The 24,943-nt window shown below is 49.0% G+C and overlaps 1 protein-coding gene across 1 annotated transcript; it reads left to right on the top strand.

Moving 5' to 3' along the window:
* The first annotated feature begins 60 nt into the window (after positions 1-60).
* Positions 61-24,401, top strand: FBP1 (fructose-bisphosphatase 1). The gene is made up of 7 exons (XM_081103753.1): positions 61-375; positions 10,623-10,785; positions 12,634-12,726; positions 17,431-17,571; positions 20,439-20,576; positions 21,665-21,784; positions 23,373-24,401. Exons 1-7 carry the CDS (start codon positions 206-208, stop codon positions 23,562-23,564), a joined length of 1,017 nt encoding a protein of 338 aa, XP_080959879.1. The 5' UTR covers positions 61-205; the 3' UTR covers positions 23,565-24,401.
* The last annotated feature ends 542 nt before the right edge of the window (positions 24,402-24,943 follow it).

Here is a 24,943-nt window from a genome sequence, read left to right as displayed (position 1 = left end):
CCGGGGCGGGGCCGGCGGAGGTGTTCCCTGGGCGGGACGTGGCCGGGCACCTATAGGTGTCCCCGGGCCCTCGGCCGCCGCACTCACGGCGGGAGCTGCCTAGGCCGGTTGGGCTCTGCGCACTCAGACACCGAGTCCGACCCTCCGCGCGGCCCGCGCTGTCCTGCTCGTCCGCGCCACCCGGCACGCACAGCCCGGCCCCAGCATGACGGACCAGGCGGCCTTCGACACGAATATCGTCACCCTGACCCGCTTCGTCATGGAGGAGGGCAGGAAGGCCCGCGGCACCGGCGAGATGACCCAGCTGCTCAACGCGCTCTGCACCGCGGTCAAAGCCATCTCCACGGCCGTGCGCAAGGCGGGCATCGCGCACCTGTGAGTCAGGCCTCCAGCCGCCAGGCCGCGTCCGGGGTCTGTCTGTCCAGCTGGGAATGTGCTGAGGGTCTGATGTCTGGTCCTCGTCTCGCCAGCCCTCCTGCTCTCCGCCTGTGTCTGTCTGACAGCTGGGAGGCTGGCCTGGCCGCGTTCCCTTCCTCCTTTCCTCCCTCTCCCTCTCCTGAGGTTGGCACTCAAAGCCTGGTTCCCCCTTCTCTTGGAGGTGCCCATCCGGGGGCCTGTCACCCCAGCCACACCTGCCGCCATCCTGCAGTCCTCTCCCCGGGGCTGAGCCGCCTGCCTTGCTGGGCACCCCTGTCAGCTTCCTCCTGGTGAAACTGGCTGGCGGGTGGGCACCTGGCCTGCTGGCCATACGCATCCCAGCCTCATACAGGGAAGTGCGGGCACTGTACCTTCTTTTCCCTTTCTCTTCTGTGACCTCCCTCATGCCCTATGGATTTGGGATCTCAAGTTGGGTTCAGGCTCAAGTATCTCCTTGAGCCTAAACAGGTCCTGTTAGGAGCCAGGGAAGCCCAGGCAGGAAGCCTGAAGCCCAGAGCTCTCAGGAGCAGCAATACTGTGTGCAGAGGGTGCAGTAGGCTCGGGTGAGGCCTGAGACCCTGCGTTTTAAGAAGGTCTTCAGTGGTGTCCATGTGGCTGTTCTGCAGATCACCTGTGTGTAGCAAAGGAATCACAGGACATGGGGTTCAAAGGGCACCTTCTTGTGAGGCTTTTGTAAGTGACACAAACACTCTTTGGTTTACTCTGGTGCACACGAGCATTCTGTATTTAGCTGGTCCTCACGTAGCTGAAGGGTACCTGGGTTTTCAGATTGCGCCCACTCTTCCTAATATTCCACACACTCAGGGACACTGTGAACATTGTGCACCATGTTCTTAGCTGACCTGAGGGAGTGTAGCCCCTGCAACTAGTTGGCTCTGGTCCCACAGCATGTATTGCTGACTCTTAGGAAAGGAGCATATGGTCACCCGTATTTTCAGAAGTCAAGCAGGCATGGCCTGGCCGGGAGAGGCACTGGGACAGGTATGTTAGGAAGGGTGTGACTCCACCACTATTTTACCTATGGCTCCTCTTAGTAATACCTTTCTAAGGAGTCTTTGCTTTAGGAAACACATTCATTTAAAATCTTGCTTTAAATTTAATGTACAACAAATAGAGGCGGCCTCATCGCTTTACTTGTCTTTGAGGATGAGGGGCTTTCTTAAAAAAGAGCACCTGTCATTTCCTGTATTATTTTAAAAGTGTGTCCGTCCAAAGGAACTTGGAAATGCAAGATCTGCTTTGCGATGTATATTTCCCACCTTTTAAGAAACCTCAGATGCTGGGACCTGGACAAAGAATACTTGTGTTGGCTGTGTGAAATACGTATATTTGTTTAGGCTAAATAGTGGTGAATGCCAGGTTTAAAAAAGATTGTTGTTGTTATTATTATAAACTACTTTATAAGATGCACTCATTGACAAAAACTTAAACCATGCAACTGAACGCAAAGAGAAAGGTGAAACCCACCTCTATCCATTCTCTGGGGCGTTCTCCATCAATAATTTACTGGTTATTTTCTCCTATACATATTTATACTCATGTAAGTTTATACATGGACAAATATTTACATGTATCCATATGTAAATAGCAAACAGAATGAGATTACAATTAACATATTCTACAGTTTGCTTTCATCATTCAACAATATATAACGATCATCCTTCAATGGCAGGACATATAAATCCACCTCCTTCATTTTATCTGTTGCCTAGTGTTCCATTGCACAAATATATCGCTATTTTACTCTTCCCCTAAGTTAGCACATTTCACTGGTGTTTGACTATTTCAAACAGCATTGTATTCGTGGAACAGGGACTGACGGCCTCGTCATGTGGGCGGTTGACAAGGAAGTCCAGAATAAACACTTAAGTACTCCTGTGGGAAAATAAGAGTTTGCTGTCTCAGTATGACGTGGTCAGGGAGGCAACAATAAGACAAGATCTCGAATCAGGGCTCCAAATTACATTCATTATTGGCTTTGATGTCCTGGATGAAAAGCCAGTGTGCAGGCAAAGGGCTTGTTAGTGCTGAAGACTTTCCCTGGAAGGGCATGTCCCCAGGATGACGAGAGGATTGCTGATTTGCAGGAATCAGTTTCAGGAGCTCGGCCATGGAGTCTCATTAGGAGACTTCAGGAGTTTCAGCCAAGAGCCCGGCTAGAGTCCGTTCGTTCTCTTTCTCTCTCTCTCTCTCTCTCTCTCTCTCTCTCTCTCTCTCTCTCAACCAACAGTTGCTCTTTAGCCACTTTTCCTGATCTCAGTAAGACAGTCATAGAATCATTAAGTTTTAAGCTGAAAGTCTCAGCAGCCACCTGGCCCCACCCACTTTGTACAGATGAAGAGCCCAGGTTGGGCTCTCTTTGTCAAACCACACAGCTCTTCCTTTATTTTTTAGAAATCAGATAAAGCTGACCCAACTCTCAATCTCACCTATGAATTACATTTTTGATGTGAATTAAGATTTGTAGCACAAGAAGCCATTGCCTCAGAGCCAAGCTGTTCTTGAGGCCTGTGCTCTGTGCACTGGCTCCTCCACCCGCTGCCAGCAGAGATGGGGGCGGCTGTTTTCTCCTGAGACCCGTCAGCAGCTACAGGTGGGTCTGATGAGCTCATGGTTCAAATGCCAGCGTTCCCCACTTCCGTTTCCATTCCTTTGGGAGAAAATGGCCCTCCGGTGTCTTGCTTTTGCTTTTGGCATGTTCGGGTGACTTCCCTTTGTATGTACTTCCAAATCACTGTTTGAAGGATTCACTGGTTCTATTCAACTCAACAAAGTGTTATGAACACGCACAATAGACAAAGTTCTAAAAGAGCCCAAGAGGAGAATGACACAGAGCTTCTGCTATAGGGAAAGTACAAGGACAGAATTAGTTATAAGACACACTAGAGATTCTGAAAGATGCTTTCACAGAGGTGCCGGAAAGACAATGCAGATGCAAAGGATGGTGGAGCATCAAGATGGGCATCTCCCAGGGGCAGGAGCAGAGAGATGGTCACAGGGCCTGAGGGCTGGAGTGCATTTCATCGTGTGAGGAAAGGTACCAAGTGAGCAGAGATTTCTGGAAAAGTTGCTCACTCAGTTTGACTGAAGTATGCTGCACACATGGTGGGGTGTTTGTTGGTGTTGCATTGTGGGTGCATTGGGGAGCATCACATGGCAAGGGTGAATACTTTATATTCTGCAGGCATGCAAAGGAGAGAGAGTAGAGGGTTTTGAGCAGGGTAGTGCCATGATTAGAGACTAAGCTGGGGAAGAAATGGCTGGAAGAATAGCTTTGGGAGAGGGAAAGCTAAGACTGGGGAAAGCAGTTGGAAAGAGGGTGGGTGGGGGGCGGGGGGGGGGGGCAGGCAAGAGAACAGCACCCAGAGCTAGAGCATTAGCAGGAGGAGGGGAGGAGGCAGAGTGTGGAACCCGTGAGAAGGACCGCTTCTCAAAGAGTGGGTCGTAGCCAGGGGCAGCAGGGCCTGCCAATAAAACTGAAACCAAACTAAACCAGAATTCCAAAGGCAGAGCTGATTGCTTGAGGCTGGGGAAGGGTGAGAAGATGATTCCAACATTTTGGAAACATTGAACTTGAGGTGTCGGAAGGCTGTCCCGTTCGAGATGCCATCCAGCCAGCAGTTGGATGGGCCAGGCTGGAATTTGGTCGTGAAGCACTGACTAAAGATTTGGCCACTGGATTTTGGCCCATTCTGCCCTGAGGCAGAGAGGAAGAGGAGAACATCAGGACGGGGTGGAGCAGAAAGGAGCACGCAGGGCTTAAGAACCAATTTTGGAGAGAGATGGAGCTGGGCTCAAATTCCTGGCTCTGCCATTTAACTTTTGTGAGGATTTGGGCAACTGATGTAACATCTCTGAGACTCGGTTTCCCCACTTGTAAGGTGGAGACAACGATCTTTTTCAATCTCAGAGAGTTGTGTGAGGGTGAACTGAGTTCATTGAGCAGATACTGCTATCATCGTTGTTTTTCTAGGCTGAAGGTTATTATTATTTTTATAAACCGGGACCTTTTTATTTTGCTTTTCATTCGGTACTAGCTGCCCACATGCAGCCAGCAGGCATGTACTGCAGGCTGGCCCATTCATCATCTATTAAAACCACATTGTGCCCTCAGATTGGTGACAGGAAACCTCCTCCCGTCGTGGTCAGGTGGTGTCCAGATCAGTTGCTTTTGTATGTGGGGTCCTCTCAGTGTCAGTGGAAGGAAATAATGAATAACTTCAGTTTTAATTTTGGAATTACAGGTCAGCTAATACATGCTTCCGTTTATCTTCACATTTGCAGAGCATGTGACATTAAACCTTTGGAAACTTTCTCAGATTTATGTTATGTTTCTTGAGTTAGCTTCTCGACGGAATTGTAACTTCCTTTTCACACCAGAAGCACAGCCACCCTCCACCCTATTTGCCCATTTGGGCCCCATGAACTCCGGCCAAGCCTGGGGACTGTGACCTTTAAAAGCTGCTTCTGGTTGGTGACTCTTCAACGTGTTTCTGGTCTGACCCTTGGACGTTCCCAGCTGGGTGAACAGTTGGTCATTTACCTTGAAATCAATTCATAACAAGTCAGTGTCACCTTGGACTTGAGTGATAAGGATTGAATAATCGTCTGCCTCCAGTTTTCTTCCGTTGGATGTTCTGAAAATGAGCTTTCCCAAGGTCCTTTGTGTGCTGTGGACAGTGCTTCCTGCTGTGGTGGCTGTCATGTGGACATCAGGGGGAAATGGTCTGGAGTTAGCCAATCAGGGAGTTTCTGAGCCTTCTTCCCTATGCGTGGCCCTGCCTCCGGTCCTTACGCTTCAGATAGCACGAATCACAGACTATGGCTGCAGAATGGCTCAGTCCCTTCCAGAAACCACCTGCCAATTTAAAACAATGTTAATATTTAATCCATAATTCTACGGATATTAAATACTGGTCAAATTAATCTATTCTTCTAAGGCAGTGATGGCGAACCTTTTGAGCTCGCGTGTCAGCATTTTGAAAAACCCTAACTTAACTCTGGTGCCGTGTCACATATAGAAATTTTTTGATATTTGCAACCATAGTAAAACAAAGATTTATATTTTTGATATTTATTTTATATATTTAAATGTCATTTAACAAAGAAAAATCAACCAAAAAAATGAGTTGAGTTTGCGTGTCAGAGGTTCACCATCACTGTTCTAAGGAGTTTCCCACCATATGAATTAAAATGACTTACAGTTTTTTTTTCAGATTTTCAGTGAGGTTTACAGTAAAAGAGATATATATTAGACAAATTTTCCAATCAGCATTTGCTTCTCAACCCCCAGAAAGAGAACTTTTGTGTCTCTAGGGGTTTAAAAAGGAACCATCACAAGGGCTTAAACCCTGTCATGACTATCCCCCCAACCCAGTGGACTGGGCTGCAGAGCCAGCTAGTTTGAGTGAAGTGGGAGTGAAATGTTGAACTTGAGCACTTTCTTTAGTTGCCAGTTACCTGTGACACAGTTCCCAGGAGTTGCCTGTAAAACTGGTTTAGAGGCCTTGGTTTCTGGTTTTCCACTCCCCTCATCAATCAGCATTTCCTTAGTGGATGCCTGGGGGCTCCATTAGGAACAATGGGCTGCCATGGGGCTGCTGTAACCCAGGCGCATCAGGCAGTGCAGCCCTCATTCTTACAAAGCCTGGACACTAACAATCCACCCGGAAGCTGAGCCACCCACACACACAATCAGTAAGAGGGAAAGGCCGAATTAGGACCCGCCTTGGGTGGTTGTGTGACTGCTGGGGAGTCAAGGATGGGCATGGGACCAGAACACCTCTTGCTCACTGGCCAGGCTCGGTTCTAGCTCTTTACCTCAATCAACGCATGTAAGGCCTCTCTCTGCATACGAGGTTGTAGAGGCACTAAACTCCCACGTGACAGATGAAAAGCCAGACGTGACTTGGCCAGGGTTGTTGAGCATGTGGTGGGCGGGGCTGGGATTTGGACCCCAGGGGTCTAGCGTCCAAGCCCGTGGGACAAAGCCCGTGACAGTGCCGTCCTCTTCATGATGACTTGCATTTTGGAAAAGCTTCCTTGGCAGATCACGTCACTGGCTCAGTCATAACTACGGTCCCTGTCCCTGCTTGCTCAACACCCCACTGCTCCTGACTCCTTTTCTGCATGGAGGGTGGGGGAGAGGGCGTGGGAGGGGGCAGGGGAGGGAGCTAAGCCCAGAGCTTTACAGCTTGCTGGGTCAACCCATTTCTCCAACCTGATTTGTTTCTCTTTCTCTACTGGTGGTAAGGCAGAGCTGGCCCCTGGACGGTTTTGTGGCAGGACTGTGTGATGGTTTCCCCACGTTCTTGCAGCCTCTTTTGCTGCCTGATTCTGGCCCCAGGGAGCAGCCCATTGGGCACTGTTCTAAGAATGAGCCAGGTGGTGTGTGAAAGGCATCGCTCAAGTCCCCTTGGGGTTCCATGGTGCCACCCTCTCCTGTTCACAGGGGCGGAGGGAAGCCCCTTCCTGACCCGCTGGGCTCTCCTTGAGGCTGCCTAGAAGTCAGCCGATTCATTTCTAAGCCCTGGTTCAGTGGCCCAGCAAAGGCGGGGCTGTGTCCGCAGGAGCTGAGGCCCAGGTCTGCTCTGGATTCTGTGGGTGGTCACACTGCTCCTCCGAGGGGCAGTTGCGCTATATGGGGAAGGCTCTTGTTCATCGGTCCTTTGAGGAATGATGGCTGATCAGAGTGCAGGCATTTAATGTTTCTAAGGGGGGTTCTGAAAACTTGTGCAGAAAATAAAGTCCATGTGTTCTTCAGCGGCTTAGTTCTGTGAGGATATTTCTGAGGGCCTTTTCCATTGTCAAAGCCATTGGAACCATGATTTCTTCTGAACTTTCACTGACCTGTGGCAACACCTTGCTGCCCCCTGAGGGCCCCTTGAGGTGGGTGGGGAGAGCCCGGGACCTGGTCGTGCCTGAGCAGCAGTGCAGGGCTGTGTGTGAAGCGCCAGCCACAGCCAACCCTGTGAGCTGGGACCCGGATGGAAGGCTACCTGGCGATGTGTATAAACTCAGGTATTCTTGCTGCCGACACGCAGTCTGGGAGCCCATGCTCCTGACTCTGTTTCTAGCTTAGAATCGCTCGCCCGTGCTTTCTCCAAGAGTCCCCAGCACCACGATTTACCAGGAACCCTTCCCATGAGATGGCCTAGAAAAGTTGTGAAGTGCCTGGATTTTAAGTTGGAGGGGCCCAGAATAACCAGCCTCCATGGTTTTTAATATTCTTCTTCACAAGCAACTGGAGAATCATTGAAGAAGGGTCTTTCTGGCTAAAACAAAGGGGGACCCTCAATTCTGGGGGAAGTGAAAGAGAAGGAAGGGAGGGGTGACTACATAACCTTCAGGGAGGCGGAGCCGGAGGACTGGCTGTTGTCTGTGATGGGTCATTTGGTGCCTGGTATCATTTAGCTCAAATGGCCCCTTTGCAGCGAGACCTTCCTTGACGGGCCAATCCACCCCCTTACCCCCAGGCATCTCGTTTCATTTTATTAGAGCACTGGTCACTATCCAACATTACCTCATTCGTTCCACATTACTTGTTTCTTGTTTGTCTCAGTAGAGTATAAACTTCATGAAGCCAGCGATATCATCTGTGTTGTTCTGCACTGAGACACCAGCACTCAGGACAGTTTCTGGGGCACACTGGGTACCCAATAAATACTCGTGGGGCAAATGAACACTCACGCAGCTACTCTAGGAGCTGACTGGCCTTCACCCGTCTTGCTGAGCGAGATCCCTGAGCTGGCAGAGCGCGGGCCAGTGTGGACAGTCCTTCCCATGCCTGCTGTCCCTCTGCCCAGCCTCCCAGGCCTCCCTGCCGCTGACCCAGTGCGCCTGCCCCTGGGACCCTGCAGGTGGCTTCCCTGGCACTGCTGGGTGTGAATGGCCTTAGAAGTTGGTCACTCTTGCACGCGTTCCTTCGGGCGGTTTCTCTTCTCCTCAGTGAATGCCATTCATTCAGTCAGCAAGTACACATGTATTACTTATTGTTATTTACTTATTATTTTATAATCTTCACCCAGGGATATGTTTTTACTGATTTGAGAGAGAGAGAGAGAGAGAGAGAGAGAGAGAGAAATCAATGTGAGAGAGAAGCATTGATTGGTTGCCTCCTGCATGCACCCTGACGGGGAATTGAACCCACAACCTTTTCCCGATGTACGGGACAACGCTCTAATGAACTGAGCCGCGCGGCCAGGGCCAGCAAGTATTTATTGAGGGCCTGCTAGGCACTGGAAGCTGGGGCATTGGGAGGAAACATGCCCTCTGTCTTCATCCTTCTGGAGGGAAAGGCTAAGCAACCGTGCCAGCGTGGTGTGGATGAAGCCCCGGGCATCGGGCGTCACCGAGACCGCATTCCTCTCCCAGCACCCACAGCCCTAACGAGAGCCCGCTGTGAGAGCAAGCTCAGAAGGAGCATTAGGCGCCTCATGTCCGTTCCCGCCTGCGGGCCTCTAACACCTCCCTGAGGGAGCGTGGCTTCCAGGGGCAAAGCAAACAGGAGGCTCAGCGAGGCGAGGGCTCCAGAGCTGGGGGAGCCAGGTCTCTGTCATGGTGCCCATGTTCTCTCCGTCAGCGCTAGCCACCCGGAATCAGCAGTGACTGTACCCGTGGAAACCTCTGGGGCGGAAGGAGAGCTGCTTGGTGCCAGTAGGCCAGTGTGGGGGATGTATCTCAGTGGGTGGGCCCTGCCACGCCCTCCAGTTCCTCCCAGAATTTGGCTGCCTTCTTTCTCCACCAGCGTTGGCCTACAGTTAGGGTGAGAAAGAGATTGTGTGGAATGAGGACAGAAAGCTCAGGGACACGGCATCGTTCCCTTGCCGGCCTGGAAAAACAGCGTCTCATCCGTCAGCCCTCCTCCTGCTCCTCTTTCCATCCCATCTCATTTCGTGGGTTAAAGACCAAAGGACCCATGACTTGCAGCTGTCGCCTGTGTCTCCAGGAAACACTGGGCAGTGGGGTGATGAGATCCCTGGAGTTACCTCCCGGAGAGTCGGGCCAGATGAGACGCTAGGGTTTGGACGATGTCTGGTGTTGGTTCAGATTTGTCCAGCGGACATGCAAGTTATGCTTAGACAAGTGCATTTTTGGGAGCTGAAGCTGCGGGTGCGGGACAGTCCGTTCCCAGGTGAGTGCGCCTAGAACTCTGACCAAGGTACAGCTGTGCCCTGGGCCCCTGCTCCCAGTCATTAGAGGCACGTTCCACGCTCCTGCTCTTCCTGTCACACATCCAGCCTCTTTTCTTGTTCTGTGCACCCTTCCTTTAGAACATTTCCCCTCCTTTCAGTGTTCCTATCCAATCCCAGGCTATCAACACCCTCCTGTCTTTCCTAGCAAATGAGGCTGCATTTTGGACAAGCCACTGGGATTCTGGGAATTCCACAATTACTGACTGCAGGTACCTTGAAAATAAGGTAGACACTGCAGACTTTCCAGCCCTCCCCCGCCCACCTGCCCTTAGGACTCCTGCCAGTGGCGGTGGGGTGCTACTGAGAGAGCCTGGTCTGGGGGTCCCCATGGGCTTGCCACCTCTGCTCTGCTGCTCCGGCTTGGACAAGCCCTCTGCTGTCTCTGGTGGCTTCCGCCTGCCTCTAGGAAACGAGGTGGGACCAGTCAGTATCTTTTCTTTTAGGATGTTTTCAGCTATAAAACCAGGGACACCCTGGGCTTTATTCACATCTCAGGACCCCTCCCACCCAGAAGGTTTCCCTGCTTGCTATCATTAAGCATCGGCCATACATTCGGTGGTAAAAACCAGCCTGGGGGAGGCGAAAAATCAATCTTTTTGTGTACAAAACATAGCTATGCAGACAGTGCCTACACAGATATGTACCATATCTTTTACTATTAAAATTAATATTTCATGGGGGAGTGTGATTAGAGAAAACAACCTAAAAAGCTTCTTTAGAACCCATAATGTGGGGTGGCGGAGGGGAGAGCTTGAGAAACAGATTTCACTACAAGGTGTGCCAGGTGCCATGACAGGTACTGGACAGGTGAGTGACGATATTTCCTCCCTCCAGGAGCCATGTGCAGGGACAACCATGCTTCTTGTTCTAAACCAGGCGCCTTCTTTTCTTTCTTCTGAATCCTACCACATGCCACATTCGGTGGGTTTACGTGCATTTACATGTTCTGGTGGTCATGGCTTGTATTTTTGTGGCTTTCCTCCCCTCTAGCTATGGAATTGCTGGCTCTACCAACGTGACGGGTGACCAAGTGAAGAAGCTGGACGTCCTCTCCAATGACATGGTCATTAACGTGTTGCGGGCATCCTTTGCGACCTGTGTCCTGGTGTCGGAAGAAGATAAACACGCCATAATTATAGAACCTGACAAAAGGGTGGGTCTGAACTTCCACCATCCAGGGTTTTGATGTAACCATTTTTCTGTCTCGCTTCAATAATGACTCCAGTTGCTCAGCCACGCTGGATTCCTAGGAATCACCCTAGATTCCTCCTGAACCATGAGTCATCATTTCACAGATTCATCCTCACTACCATCTCTCAAACTGTCCCCACCTGTCCACTCTACCACCATAGTCCATGCCATTATCTATCCTCCAGTGGGCCCATACACGGGAGAGACTCATATATACTCATACTCATCTCCACTCCTAACTTTTCATGGTCATGTTCAAGGCTCTTCGACGTCTGGCAACTGTTAACAACTTCTTTTGCTTCATCTTCATCCACCAAATTCCTGCCCTCACACTTCAATTCTTCTGCCAATGTAAACTGCTCCCAATTCCTGTCACTGATTTATGGTTTGGAATCCTATTAATCTAATTGTTTCTTGAGGGAGGAAATGAATTATATTCTTCTCTGTATCCCAGCACCTAGCATAACTCCTGGCCCATTGTAGGGGTTCAATACTAAGTTATTGTTGCAAAAGGGAATGGAAAGAGTATATCCAGCTTTTATAGAACAAAACAATTATATGATAATTTTAAAAAAACTTGAAATGAGAAGTACAGTTCTATGGGCTGTCTATCTTTTCCTGTTTGAGATGAATCGGGACATGAAGGAGTAGAATCAGAAAAAAGCAATCAGAAGATGAACTTACAGAGGCTACCTGACACTTGGTCTTGACATTTTGAAGAGTGTAGGGAGCTATGTCCGATTAATTTGTTTTACATTATTCCTAAAATATATTACATGTCAGATTCAAAATTCATGTTGTTCTCTGTTGGTCTTCTCAAGGTACTTGGCAGTCTCAGGCATGTGGATTGAATTTGTTGTTCAATGTTCTCTACCAGTTGGCCAGCTTCTCTGACTACAATGTGCTTTTCTAACAGGCATGTTCCTGTTTTCCAGATGACAGTTTCTCCTGCATCAGCCAGGGTGATTTAAGAGCAAGTGGTCAGGGAATCAGAGAATTGTCTTAATTTGATGCAGAACTTAAAAACCACCTCTTAAAGTAGCTAATCTGGATATGGAAAATCTCCTATGGTGTGTTGATAAACTGGTTCTGTTTTGGAAAAGTCTCTGATTTGTAGTAATTGCCAATACCAACTTCGTAAATACTCCCCCATAGTTGATTTCAAACTACCAACGTGACATCACTGAAGGCAGAGTTGGGAAGAGATGTGCACAGCTCACCTTTGAGGCCAGAAACCTGACTGCCCCATTCAAAGACCAAACCTTTGGTAGTCCCTCTACAACAGAATTGCAGTTGGGATAGCCATGAGAACTCTGTGCACTGCAACCCAAATGTCATCTATAAGACCTGCACTAGGAGGTCCTTCAAGACTTGAATGTTGTGTTAGCTTCACTTAAGGAATTACGTATACATCCCTAATGAATGAAAAGAAATCAATGACTAACCTTGTTTCTCTTCTTCCTTTGGCTGCCAGGAAACTCAAGCCAAAATTCTGATTCAGCTCTATCAACGATGTAGGAAATTATTTATCTATATTCCATTACCTTCATCTACGCCGCCTATTCTAAGTTGTGTTTTCTCTGCCTAATGATGTTTGGTACAATAACAGTCATATGATTATGTATATTCATTGTTGTTTTCATTTTGCATGCCACGCATAGCTTCCACGACAGAGTATAAATAAGACTCACATTTCTTGAACTTTCCCCTAGATTCCCCCCTTTTTTTAATCCCCTTAGTGTATACTTTCTATTTTGTTATAATGTGTTTATTTTTAAAGTAAAGTTTTATTTCCTTTTTTGTTGTCCAGGGTAAATATGTGGTCTGTTTTGACCCCCTTGATGGATCCTCCAACATCGATTGCCTTGTGTCCATTGGAACCATTTTTGGCATCTACAGAAAGGTACAGCGTAATGGATAAGCCCCTGGTTTGGGATCCAGAGGAAAGTTAGTGTCGAGTGTCCAGTCCTGTTTCACTATTGGTGGAGCAACCAGAGCGTATATCAGGAAACTTTGTGAGACTTGGCAAAGGTTTATGTCTTGAGTTCTCACTTTTTCAGCATTTGCTACGTAGTGAAGATCCATTAAGTTGTTAGAAAATGTAGTACAGTGTGGGTAGGAAGAGAAAAACAGTTTACTCGTAGCTGTATCATGCTTTCTTTATAATAGAAAATGAAATTAAAAATAAAGGGGCAGTAGAGGGTGGTTACAGTGGCGATACTGTGTGAGCTGAGCACTGTGTGAGTGTGACAACAATGAGAGTCCATATGTCAGAATTGTCCTTGGAATCTCCTCTCCCCACAGCCAAATTCAGCCAGTTGCCTGATTTGTATGGCCTCTGAGCAAGAACAACCCTTCTGCATTTTTAAAAAAAAATTCTGAAAAAAACTAAATAATATTTCATAGCCCATAACATTTAAATGAATTTCATTGTCACTGTCCCTAAATAAAGTTTTAATGGCTTGCGGTCAACTCATATGTTTACATGGTGCTTTTGGCGGGTTCCATGATGCCCCGGCAGGGCTGCGCGGTTGTGGTACTTTATGACCTAAACCCTGCAGTGTTTCCTGTCTGTCCGCTTAGGGACAGGGTTTCCTGCACTCTGCTGCGGCCTGGGGCCTGGGACCCGGACCCTGCCTGGTCTTCTACCTGTGTACCTGGGCAGGCAACTCTGCCTCCAGAGCCTCTCTTTCCTTCTTTCTCTTTAAGTGTCGTGTGTGTGTGTGTGTGTGTGTGTGTGTAAACAAAATAGAATGAATACCTGTGGGCCCATCATAAAACACGAAATCTGAAATACGTTTTCATGCTTATAATTTGCAATGTCCTTTAAATAATCTGGTCCCCATAACTCAGCCTGTATTGTTTAATTTGGAAATAAAACCTCACAGATGCCCTTGAGCCTGAATCACTTTATCTTAATGGGCAGGTGGCTGGTGAGGCTTCTCCACAATCTCCTAGGTTAGCATACGGAGGCCATAATTTAAGTAGTGAGACCCAATTTGCACTTTATTGTTCAAAGTGACTTGTTGGCCAGTATTGGATATAATCTCCTTTCAAACATGTGGAAATCAGGACACCAAGGGACAGTTCTCTTTGGTCGTTGAATGTATTTTGCTTTTGTCCCGGCTGAGAGGGACAGAATGCCCCTGCAGCTTTTGTACAGATTACAAACCCCTCGAGGCAGGGCATCATCTTAAACAACTAATCGACTTGAGTAACAGGTTCTAATGCTCATACCACGAAGGTCAAGGCAAGAATTTATCTATTTTCCAAGTCAACCATGAATATACCATTCCTGTTATAGACAGGGGGGCAGACCATTTTATCTGCAAAGTATCAGGGCTATCGTCTAGCAAGAGAGGTTTGTAGCAAAAGTCTTCATTTGAAGCAAGACTGCTGGGTAGTGACTCAGCCAAAACTAAAGCAGCGCGAATGTTCGCCAGCTCCAGTCTCCACCTCAACCCCCAAATAAGGACGCCTTGAAGGAAACCAGAGAAAACTAGAAAAAGGAGACACTGGCTGTCAGTTAAAAAAATCAAACAGCTTGCAACAGCCGCGTGAATTAAGGATGCTACGACTCAACGATGAGTCTCCACCCTTGTCTCAGTAAACCCGGCGTGACTTTTAAAAGACTGGGAAAAAAATATATGCGTGGGATACTGCCTTTGTTATTTCAGTTTTCAAAAGCCTTATTGATTATTTAAAGCCATTTGAGGGCCTATGGGGCATAAACATTGATGTGCCCGATGCTGCAAAGGTGACCTCTCCTGCTTTCTGCACAGACGGCTCTGGGCTAGAATTCAGCTCCCTGGGCCCCAGCTCAGCGCACAGCATCTGTAACAGGAACCCGCAGCAGCATCAGGCCTGCCCACCACTGCCGGGAAATAGCTCCAAGGGGACCTCGAGGGGCTGGTGGTCTAATGTTCCACCTAGGAGGGGTCGCCCAGCTTCTGGCGGGGGACACCAGAGGAGTATGAGTCTCCTGAGGTGTTGGACGCCATCACGGTTAGGATGTTTGTCTGGATGTGCCCACCCCTGGAGCTGCGAGGGAGGGAGGGAGGCAGCCTCCTAAGGAAGATTAAGAGGAAGTTAAAAAGGAAGTTATCAGGATGGTGACGGATGCTGGCCAGGCAAAACCAACCCATCTGCAGTCCAGAGTACAATCTCCTGGAGGCAGGGACATCATCTTACACATTTTTGTCTGCTAGGGTCCCTGCTGCAATCGTAGGTAAACGATATTGGCTACGTTACTGGGGATGCTGCCAAATGCGCTGTCAGACTTTCGAAGGAGGGTTTGGCGGCCCCCCTAAAGGACGGCTACCTGGTGACACGACAGCCACAACACACTTCTGCCCGACTTGGCTTTCTCGTCTGCCACCTTGAATCTCCAGAATCCATGGTGTCTTTCCCTCGACTCCAGCGGTTCTCAACCTGTGGGTCGCGACCCCTTTGGGGGTCTAGTGACCCTTTCACAGGGGTCGCCTAAGACCATCGGAAAACACGCATATAATTACATATTGTTTTGTGATGAATCACTATGCTTTAATTATGTTCAATGTGTAACAATGAAATTGGGGGTCACCACAACAGGAGGAACTGTATTAAAGGGTCGCGGCATTAGGAAGGTTGAGAACCACTGATCTACTCCTTATGGGATGGCGTGGAATAAAACAAACCAATCTCCACAGCAGGTGATGGCCTGGGCGGCACAGAGAAAGGCAAGGTCCGGAGGCTTTCCAATGTTGCCAGGTCCTTCATGCACACGGCCCTGCGCATCCGCATGGGAATGTGGTGACTGCTGGGGTCTGCAGGAGGGAACTCATGCATTGGGAAGGGGTCAGGCTAGAAAAGAATCCCTGCAAGTCCGCGATTCGAGGGCATTACTTTCTGTTTCTTGTGAGTATGTGGATCATAGATAGTGTTGCCGTTTCTTATTTCATGCAAAGCCGTCAAAGGGAAATTCTGTTTTCTCTCGCACCTTCCCCACAGGCAGAGATGGATGGTGCTGGGAAGGTGGAATCTCTGGGGAGCTTTTACTAGTGGAGAACTGATCACTGCAAGCCTCCAGCAGCTCCTAGTCAGTCCATTTGTTCCATATTCCTGTTGTCTGATTCCCGCTGCACTGGCGGGCAGGCCTAAGTGGCTGTGTTAGAGGGTAGTTAGAGCTGTGAGTCCGCCCCCTCTGTCACTGGCTTCGAAGGAAGCTGGTTCCTTTTTCAGGGTCATGCACTAGCAACATTAGGAGTTAGGGAAAACTCAAATTTTCTATATTGTGTTTAGTCTGTGTTGACCCAACCCAACCAACCAACCACCTCGACGAAACCCTTTTATTAAATTTGAGGGCCCAGCCAGTGTGGCTTAGTGGTTAAGCTTTGGCCAATGAACCACAGGAGGTCACGGTTAGATTCTGGTCAGGGCACATGCCTGGGTTTCCAGATCGATCCCCAGGAGGCGGGGTGCAGGAGGCAGTGATCAATGATTCTCTCCTGTCATTGATGTTTCTATCTCTCTCTCCCTGTCCTTTCCTCTCTGAAATAAAAACAAAACAAAACGAAAAACACCAGTTGTGGTGATGAAGGAAAAATGGAAAGAAACGGTTTTAGCAGTTCTTCCTTGTCCATTAGTAGTTCTTACCCTCAGCCACTGGCATTGGCTGGGAAAGGAATAAATAAAATTGGCAGAAATTGCCCATTTTCATTTCTGTTTAAATTCAGGTAGAGACCGTTCAAGCTGAAAGATTTGTTGGGGCTGCTTTGAGGAACGAAGAAGCTAATCAAGTGTTGATGAGACGGTAGTCATCGGTTAGCAATCCATTGTTAGGAGCCGTCTCCTTCAGGTGTTTCGTTCCTCAATATTAGGCAAACTGTGGGTCACATGACCCAGCGGGCTGTGTTCCTAGTGAAAAAAAGAAAAGATTAGCGTGCACGTCATGTTCTAAGTGTAAGATTGTTTCGTTTCGTTCCTGTACTTGTGTGCGCATGTGAGTGTGCGTTGATGCTGGTTTGTGATGGAGCCAGTGTTTCTTACTGTGGGTCATGGTCAACACAATGGGAGCATCTGCCCTGGTCTGCACTGGCTCTGGAGGGTTTTCTAAGTCCCCATATTTCCGAGAGTCTCCTTGGTGTGTGAGTGATGTGGGCCACATTGCTCCCTGGGGGATGGGCAGCAACTGGCAAGAACTTGTAGAATTGATGTCCTCACCAGACTCGCGGCCCTGCAGCCCAGTCTTAATTTGTTTAAAGAACGATGGAGTAGGCAGGTGAAAGACATCGATGCCCATAACAAGATTAAATTAGCGGGAGCTGACAAGAAGGCATGCTCTGTTCTGAAAGTGAAAATAGAGAAATGAGGGAATATCAAATTAGTAAAATCGGAGGAGGGCGGTAATTGGAAAGAAGGTCCCAGCTGCAGGAAATCAGGGGCCTGTGGGAAGCCTGCTGTGGGAATAAAATCAGGACATCACTGCTCATGACAGAGCGTCCCTCTAAGAAAATGCCCTATTTCATCAAGAAAGCATCTTGATAATGCATCTTGCTAATAGTTGAACTGAAAAAAAAAAAGAACCGCAAAACAGAACAAAAATGTGTTGTTTTCTTTCTTGTCCTAGGACTCTACCGACGAGCCTTCTGAGAAGGACGCCCTGCAGCCGGGCCGGAACCTGGTGGCGGCTGGCTATGCCCTCTATGGCAGTGCCACCATGCTGGTGCTGGCCATGGCCTGTGGCGTCAACTGCTTCATGCTGGACCCGGTGAGAGAGCCTGGGGGCGGGGGTGGGTGGTTAGGTGCCTGGCTGACGGCTGTGTCAGTTATGTGTGTGGGGCATGGACTGGGGTACATAGAGGGGGGGAGATGACGTCTGGAGGGACAGAGGTGGGTTGGGGGCGAAGTGGAAGACCACATGTACGTCAGGAGGAGATTATTGAGGTGAGGATTAATGTCTGTCCAGAGCATGAAAGAGGGCCTTTGTTCCAAGATGAAATCTTCGGAACAGATATTATTCAACTGACTCCAAGGCCCATCTAGGCCAGGCAAGCCATGTGAATGAGTAGAGCGTGCTGCCAAGCCAGGCCGGGGGGTGGTGGGACTGTGGTGAACTGGACAGGTGTCGATGTGTTTTTAATGTGATGGTTCTGGATTTGTAAAACCGTGTGCTAGTCAACTAAATGCATTCATGGACCAGATGGGGCCTGTGGAGGGCCTGTTTACCCCCACTGTATTCATCACTAATTTCCTCAGTGAACGGTAGCCCGCCTGAACATATTTGCTGTGCACTCGCAGGCACACCTTTGGTAACCTTCCGCAGTTCTGACAAGGCTCTGATGAACTCAAGGGCGTGAAAGTAAAGAAGGAAATAGAGATCAGTCCTTGGCCCACCTTATAGAGAACAGCTACCTTATGGAGAGAAGCCCAGAGTGCATGAAAAATACTCATTGGCAGTTTTAATTTGTGGATAAGTCCTACATATCTATTAATTGGGGTTATTTACCTATTGATTCAGCAGTCGCCAACCTTTCGGACCTCACGGACCACCAGTGGTCCGCGGACCACCAGTTGGTGACCACTGATGTAGATGACAGTGTCAACAGAGCAGATGAATGAGGGAAAGAAATCTTTTCAAATATCTGGTGCCACGAAATCCACCACTGAATACACACCCCATAGGACAGTCTTTACTAGGTTGGCATGTTCATTGTGTGTTTGGCCCTGTGCCCCAGGGTTTATAAACACCTTTTACTTTTAGAAATGCCCTTGGGTGACATTAATGACGCATGTTGTTTATTTGGTGCTTTTTGCTGACAAACCGAACACAAGGACGAGCAGCTGGCTGGGGTCCTGGGAGCGCCGGGCTGCTCCTGGAGAGGCTGGGGTTGGTTTGCGGCCGGGCCGATAGACCAGGGTGCGGGCGCCTTTGCCCCCTGCACTCTTGCACAACTGTACTTTGCCTCCTTGGAAGTGCCGGCGTTTAATAAACAAACAGGGGTGGGGGACAGCACTCGAGTAAGTCTCCAGCGAGGTGACCTGAGGGAAAACAGTGGCAGAACCAGAGCACAGTTCACTGGGAGCCGGGGCTGGGGCACAGTTTCTGAAATCACTGGTGTCTCAGCTCCCAGACACGTCCTGCCTCCTCACGGCCTCCTGGGGCCGTCAGTTGCCTTTGCTGGTGGGCGCGTCGATAAAGTAAATCTCTTCTTGTTTCCAGATCGCAGACGGTGTCTCTGGGAGTCAGTGTCTGTGTATTTGATGGTCCTTTGCCCTCCTCACATCCACTGGCCGCTGGGTGTTCAGAAGGACTGCCTGTCCCCTGCGGGCTGCCTCCCGGATCCGGGATCTGGCCAGCCCTCTGCTGGCGGACGCCTGTGGGCTGGGCCTCGGACCGGTTTAGCCTTTCCTTTACCTTTCGGCTTGCTGCACGCGCAGGCTGAGGGTTCCTGCTAAGAAGCTACGTTTGCATTTTTAGCTCGTCGGGCATTTAACGTTCAAAAAGCTTTCCCGTCTCTTGTCTGAGTGCAGGAGGCCTCCCTCCACACTGGCGCTGTCGGGGTGTCTGCAAAGCATGGCTGTGTGAGCTGCGCGGCGCCTGCCATGCAACGGCTTCATTTTCCAGACTTTTAAACCTTTTTTTATAAAGATATTTATTTATTTACTTAGTCTTCTGACCATAAAAATATTTCTACATATTTGTGGTCAGAATAGTTGGAAATATCAAAAAGCATAAAAGCAAAAAGAACCGCTCCCAACGACAGCTTCCAGTGACCACTGTTAATACTCGCCTCTCTTCTCTCCTCTCCCTCACCCTTCCTCCTCCCCTCCTCCCTCTCCCTAGTCACATGTGCTCCATACTGGCAGGAACCAATCTTCACTGTGGGAATAAATGGCGGGAGAGATGTGTTGATGGGACCTCCCTTCTTCCAACTCTTGCCTCCAGGGAGCAACCCCCTCCCCAGATGAGCAGCACCCCATCACCTTCTCAGTGACACGCAGGAGCCCCACACAAGCCTCAGGCTAGAGCCACAGGAGTTAATTGACACTTTCCCTCCCAACTGCAAAGTCTTTAGCAGAACCTCAGCTCTAAAGGCACCAGCTTAGCCCTGGGGCTTGGTGGGCGGGCGTTCTGAGAGATGCTGAGAGTCGCTGAGCGAAGGCAGCTGATGTTACCTGTGCTGTGAGTCAAAACTCAGGCTCTGCTCTTTTCTAGAGCAACACACGGAAGGGAAACGCCATCAAGGTGGGGACGGGAAGCTGAGAGCAGCCCCGAGCCCCCGGGCACGCTGTATAACTCAGCTGTCTGTCCATTCTGAGGCCCGCCTCCTGTCTGCACCGACCTTTACTTAAATTAAATGTTTTCCAGAAGGCATGCCCATCTCGGGGCGTGGGTGTCCCAGGGCCATGCGCTCCCTGTGCCGGTGATCATCCCACAATGCAGTGTCATGTCAGTTATCCCTCAAGAAGGAAAACCTGTGAAACAAAAGCCACTCTCCTTGTGCTGGTGCATGGGTGTGACCGCAGGCCCTGCGCCCCCTCCCCCAGCTGAGCCAGCCTGCCGCACTCTCACACAGGCAGCGGGAGGGGGTGAAGGGGGCTCATCACCTCTCCCCCTTTCCTTCTGTTTCACAGGCCATTGGAGAGTTCATTTTGGTGGACAAGGATGTGAAGATCAAAAAGAAAGGGAACATCTACAGCCTCAATGAGGGCTACGCCAAGGACTTCGACCCTGCGGTCACCGAGTATGTGCAGAGGAAGAAGTTCCCCCCGGTAAGTGAGGGCGGGGGAGCCCCTGAGCTAGGCAGAAATGTGCTGGTTCCTGACTTACCTGGAGGAGAACAGGGGCAGGGACAAGAGCAGCTTGGCTCCCACTGCGCACTGACCCCATGATTAAGTTCCCACCCAGGTCCCGGGACTGGGACCCCTCCCCTGGGACGTCAAAATGGGAAGGTCTGTTTTAGCCTTTGCTGCTTTCTCTTGACAGAATAAAATCAGGGTAATCGGGCCCGCTGGCTGCATGAGGCAGTAAAGCATGTTTCACTTCTGGGGTCCCCGATCCCAGATGGTACAGAACGTGGCTCTTGCACCCAGGACCTGCCCCGCGGCGTCTGACGGGTCTGTCAGTCATCTCAAGTTCCAGGGTGCCCTTCTCGGTGTCTCTCAGTTACTAATTACTGAGCATGAAGAGAGAAACAGCTGGCGGCAGAGCTGGTTCTATGTGGGAATGTCCAGTTTTGTCACACTCTTGTCCCATGCCATTGACGCTGCTGTGTCCTGAAGAGGAAGCCGAAAGGTCGTCAGCATGGCATTCGGGGCCCTCAGAACTGGCCCGGGCTCTCTCTCCAGCTCTGTCATCTCTCCTTCCACCTCGCCTTGGATTCCTCTCATGGCCCCTCCCCAGCCCCCGCCCCGTGGACAGCACTTGCTTCTCTGTCTGGTTAGATTGTGTACGTCCCTTCCCGAAAGATGAAAACCCCGCCCTTGCCCAGCTCCTTAGCTTGGCAAAATCCTTCCTAACTTGCAGGGTTCTGCAAAGTGGACCATTTGTGTGATGCCTGCCCCAACCCCATAGCTAAAATCAACAGCAGCTTCCGTGGGGTTTCTGAGGGTAATGGACCTGCTGTACAATGGAGGAGAGGCGGTCTCCACTGCTCCGCTCTCTGCTCCTTGGGAACAGGATTTTCATCCCGTTTCCTAAACATGCACCATGTAGGTGCTCACTAAACGATTGTTGAGTCAAATAAGTGTAGAGGACACAGAGCTCTCTCTCTCTCTCTCTCTCTCTCTCTCTCTCTCTCTCTCTCTCTCTCTCTCTCTCTTTCCTGCAGCCCTAATGATTGCTGGTCTTAACCTTGCAGGATAACTCAGCCCCCTATGGCTCCAGGTACGTGGGCTCCATGGTGGCTGATGTCCACCGCACCCTGGTCTACGGAGGGATCTTTCTGTACCCGGCTAACAAGAAGAGCCCCAAAGGGAAGGTCAGCAGATCCTCTGGGGAGCGGTGGTTTTCATTTGCAGCCCAGGGGGTGACTGAGGAAGAAGAAAAGGTGGTGATAGCTGTCAGAGTCTGCTGTGGGATGCTAACAATGTCTGTGGCATATCCTGATCTGGGTTAAGGTTGTTCTGGTTCAAGTCAGGCAGTATCTGCAGAGCCCTTCCGTTGCTAGCGATCAGTCATGGTGTTATGGTCAGGAGGGGCTGAACGTGCTCAGATCTTCCCGTGGGCACGCGGTTTGGCTTGAGCAAAATAAATTCCATTCATAGAGAGAAATGAAGCAGTCCAGCCCCATTACTGAGGCAGCAAATCAAATCCGTATTCCAAATAGAGGTTTTCTTTCATTGCTTTCAAAAGGCATAAAATAGCAATAACTAATGAGCAGACATTGGCTGCTTGGAAAATGGTACCTTTCTAGGGAAGGAAAGAACCTCCGGGGAAACCTGGGGCTTTGGGGTGACCTGTTACACGAACGCCCCAGTGACTGCCCGCGGCGTGTGCTCAGGCTGGGGGCGCTGTGCGGGCCCGGCTGGCTGAGCGGCCGCACGCCCTTCCGCACAGGGGGACAGTGCTGCCTTCCCAAGTACTGTCCTTTCGTTTTTTCCCAGTAGACAGTCTTTTTTTTTTTTTTTTTTTTAATATGAGAGAAGGAATAGGGACAATAACACCCTTAAGATAGAAATCTGTATTCAGATCTCTGTTTACAGCACACTGTGTCCGCTTCACTGAAGACATTGTGTTCACGGAAAACGCCACTCCTGCCACCGACACCTCAGGCTCCCGCCCGCCTATGTGATTAGCTGCTTTCTAGCGCTTTTCCCTAAGGTCCCCAAAATTATTTTTTAACAGAAATACTGAGGTTCCTTCTATTTTTCAGTTTTGCAAATCTGGCCATGACACCTGTATGGAAATAGAGTCAGGAAACACCTGCAAGGAGCTGCCTGCTCCGTAGGCGACTGCCTGAAAACACATACAATAAAAAAGTTAATATTTAAAAATAAATGCCAAGCCTTATAATATAGTAAATCCCAACCCGCAAGCCTTGGGAGAATTATAAAAGGAATGTGTGTAGAGTTGCAAACAATATCATACTGTTTGGAGGAGCCAGTCTGCTTTCCAGATGTCTGCAGCCAGACACAACCATGAATTCTTTTTATGCTTTTAGAATAGGCAAAGCTCCATCCAAAACACACAGAATCACTCATTAGGTCCAGTCGCCATGCCGTAAAGAGAGGGGAGCCATCGGTTCTGCCAATATGTCATTCAGCCCCGAGTCCAGGTGCTCGGTCTCATATTTGCATCTAGCAGTCCATTCCTGCCTTCTGGCTTGATGAATGGCTTAATTAACCAAATGCTAAATTAACCATTTGGTCTTATATGCAACCTTGAGGTGTGTGTGGGGCGGGGGGTGGGGGGGGGGAGAGGGGCTTTTACAACCTCATAGAAGGAGAGAGAGTCTCAGTTACCTTGGAAACGTCCACCAGCCCTGCGCTATTTTGCTGTGGAATAAATCCTCTTTCTGTGAAATACCTTCTGGTGTGAAGACGCTGCTCTGGGCTCTTGTTTTCCAGTTGAGACTACTGTACGAATGTAACCCAATGGCCTACGTCATCGAGAAGGCGGGAGGATTGGCTACCACTGGGAAGGAAGCTATACTGGACATCGTTCCCACTGACATCCACCAGAGGGCGCCAGTCATCTTGGGGTCCCCGGAAGACGTGACTGAGTTCTTGGAGATATATAAGAAGCATGCTGCCAAATGAAGAGCTGACCTTGCCCGCCCCCCGCACCGCGCCCCCCCCCCCCGCCCAAAAAATTGCCTTTTATCTGGACTTTTATCTGACACGGCGCTACCCCATTCTGACTGCATTATACATTCCTAGGCAGCAGAATTAGAAAGCATAGATATCTTCACCATCAAGTTCTGTGTAATGCCTGGTGCTGCCTAACCAAAATGCTATCTATATAACGCTACTGATGATCAAGATATATTTTGAATAGATAGAGGAGAAATAAATATATTTTTCCTTTTTCTAAAAAGTCTTCATTGCTTTGTGTGAAATAATGGTAAAAGTCATAGTGACAGTCAATGCATATAACATTAGGTAACTCATTTAATCTTCACAGCAACCTCATGAATTAGGTGGTATGAATAACTCATTTCACCATGACATCATATGGAGGACAGAGAGGTGAGGTAATCTGCCCCAGGTCTCCAGCCAATGAGCCACAGAGTTCAGATATGAACCTAGGCAGTGTGGCCACTAAACTCAGAGTCAGCCTATTGCTTCTCCTACGTATTGTCTGTGCAGGTCTGGATGTGCAGACCTCACCTGAGCAAGGCTGTTCCTACCTCCAGGGGCCTGTAGAGGTGATAAGTTCGTGATGGTGCCCATCCACAACCTCTTGGCCTCCCATACATGCACATAATTATCTAAGTCACAAGTGAAGGTTTATATTATTGCTCGTGGTGACTTTTAAAGATCTAATTACCGTAAGGAAGAAGACTCATCATTAAACACACAATTTATGGAAATAATAATATTGTTGCAAGCAAGTGAATTTCTTACTAGACTCTTTGTATAAACATTTACTCCCTTAGCTGAGCCTGGTTCTTTCTGGACTAGAATTGCTAAGATCATGGCAAATTATACCAGGTTTTAAGAATCATTGGTGGTTTTTGTTGAGTTCTAGTTTCTTTTTTTAAATATATTTTATTGATTTTTTACAGAGAGGAAGGGAGAGAGATAGAGAGTTAGAAACATCGATCAGCTGCCTCCTGCACATCCCCCACTGGGGATGTGCCCGCAACCCAGGGACATGCCCTTGACCGGAATCGAACCTGGGACCTTTCAGTCCGCAGGCCGACGCTCTATCCACTGAGCCAAACCAGTTTCGGCTCTAGTTTCTTTTATTTTTAAAAATGTTTCAATTACAGTTTACATTTAATATTTTTTTGTATTCGTTTCAGGTGTACAGAAACTTTACGAAGTTAAGCTCTTGATTTTATAAACATTATTTTTACTTGTGAACTTGAAAAAGTTTTTTGTGTAAATCCTGCTCTTTTTTTATTTTGTTTTGTTAATCCTCACCCAAGAATATTTTTTCCATTGATATTTCTTTTGAGAGAGGGACGAGGAGG

Source organism: Myotis nattereri (genome assembly GCF_964212035.1).
Source record: "Myotis nattereri genome assembly, chromosome: 12".
Taxonomy (NCBI): Eukaryota; Metazoa; Chordata; class Mammalia; order Chiroptera; family Vespertilionidae; genus Myotis; species Myotis nattereri.
Note: the sequence above shows the minus strand (reverse complement) of the source record. Positions and strands in the feature narration are given on the sequence as shown.

Coding starts and splice junctions, on each gene's coding strand:
- FBP1 (XM_081103753.1), top strand. CDS start 206: ATGACGGACCAGGCGGCCTTCGACACGAATATCGTCACCCTGACCCGC. Junction 17,572..20,438: donor ACTGCTTCATGCTGGACCCG/GTGAGAGAGCCT, acceptor TCTGTTTCACAG/GCCATTGGAGAGTTCATTTT. Junction 21,785..23,372: donor AGAAGAGCCCCAAAGGGAAG/GTCAGCAGATCC, acceptor CTTGTTTTCCAG/TTGAGACTACTGTACGAATG.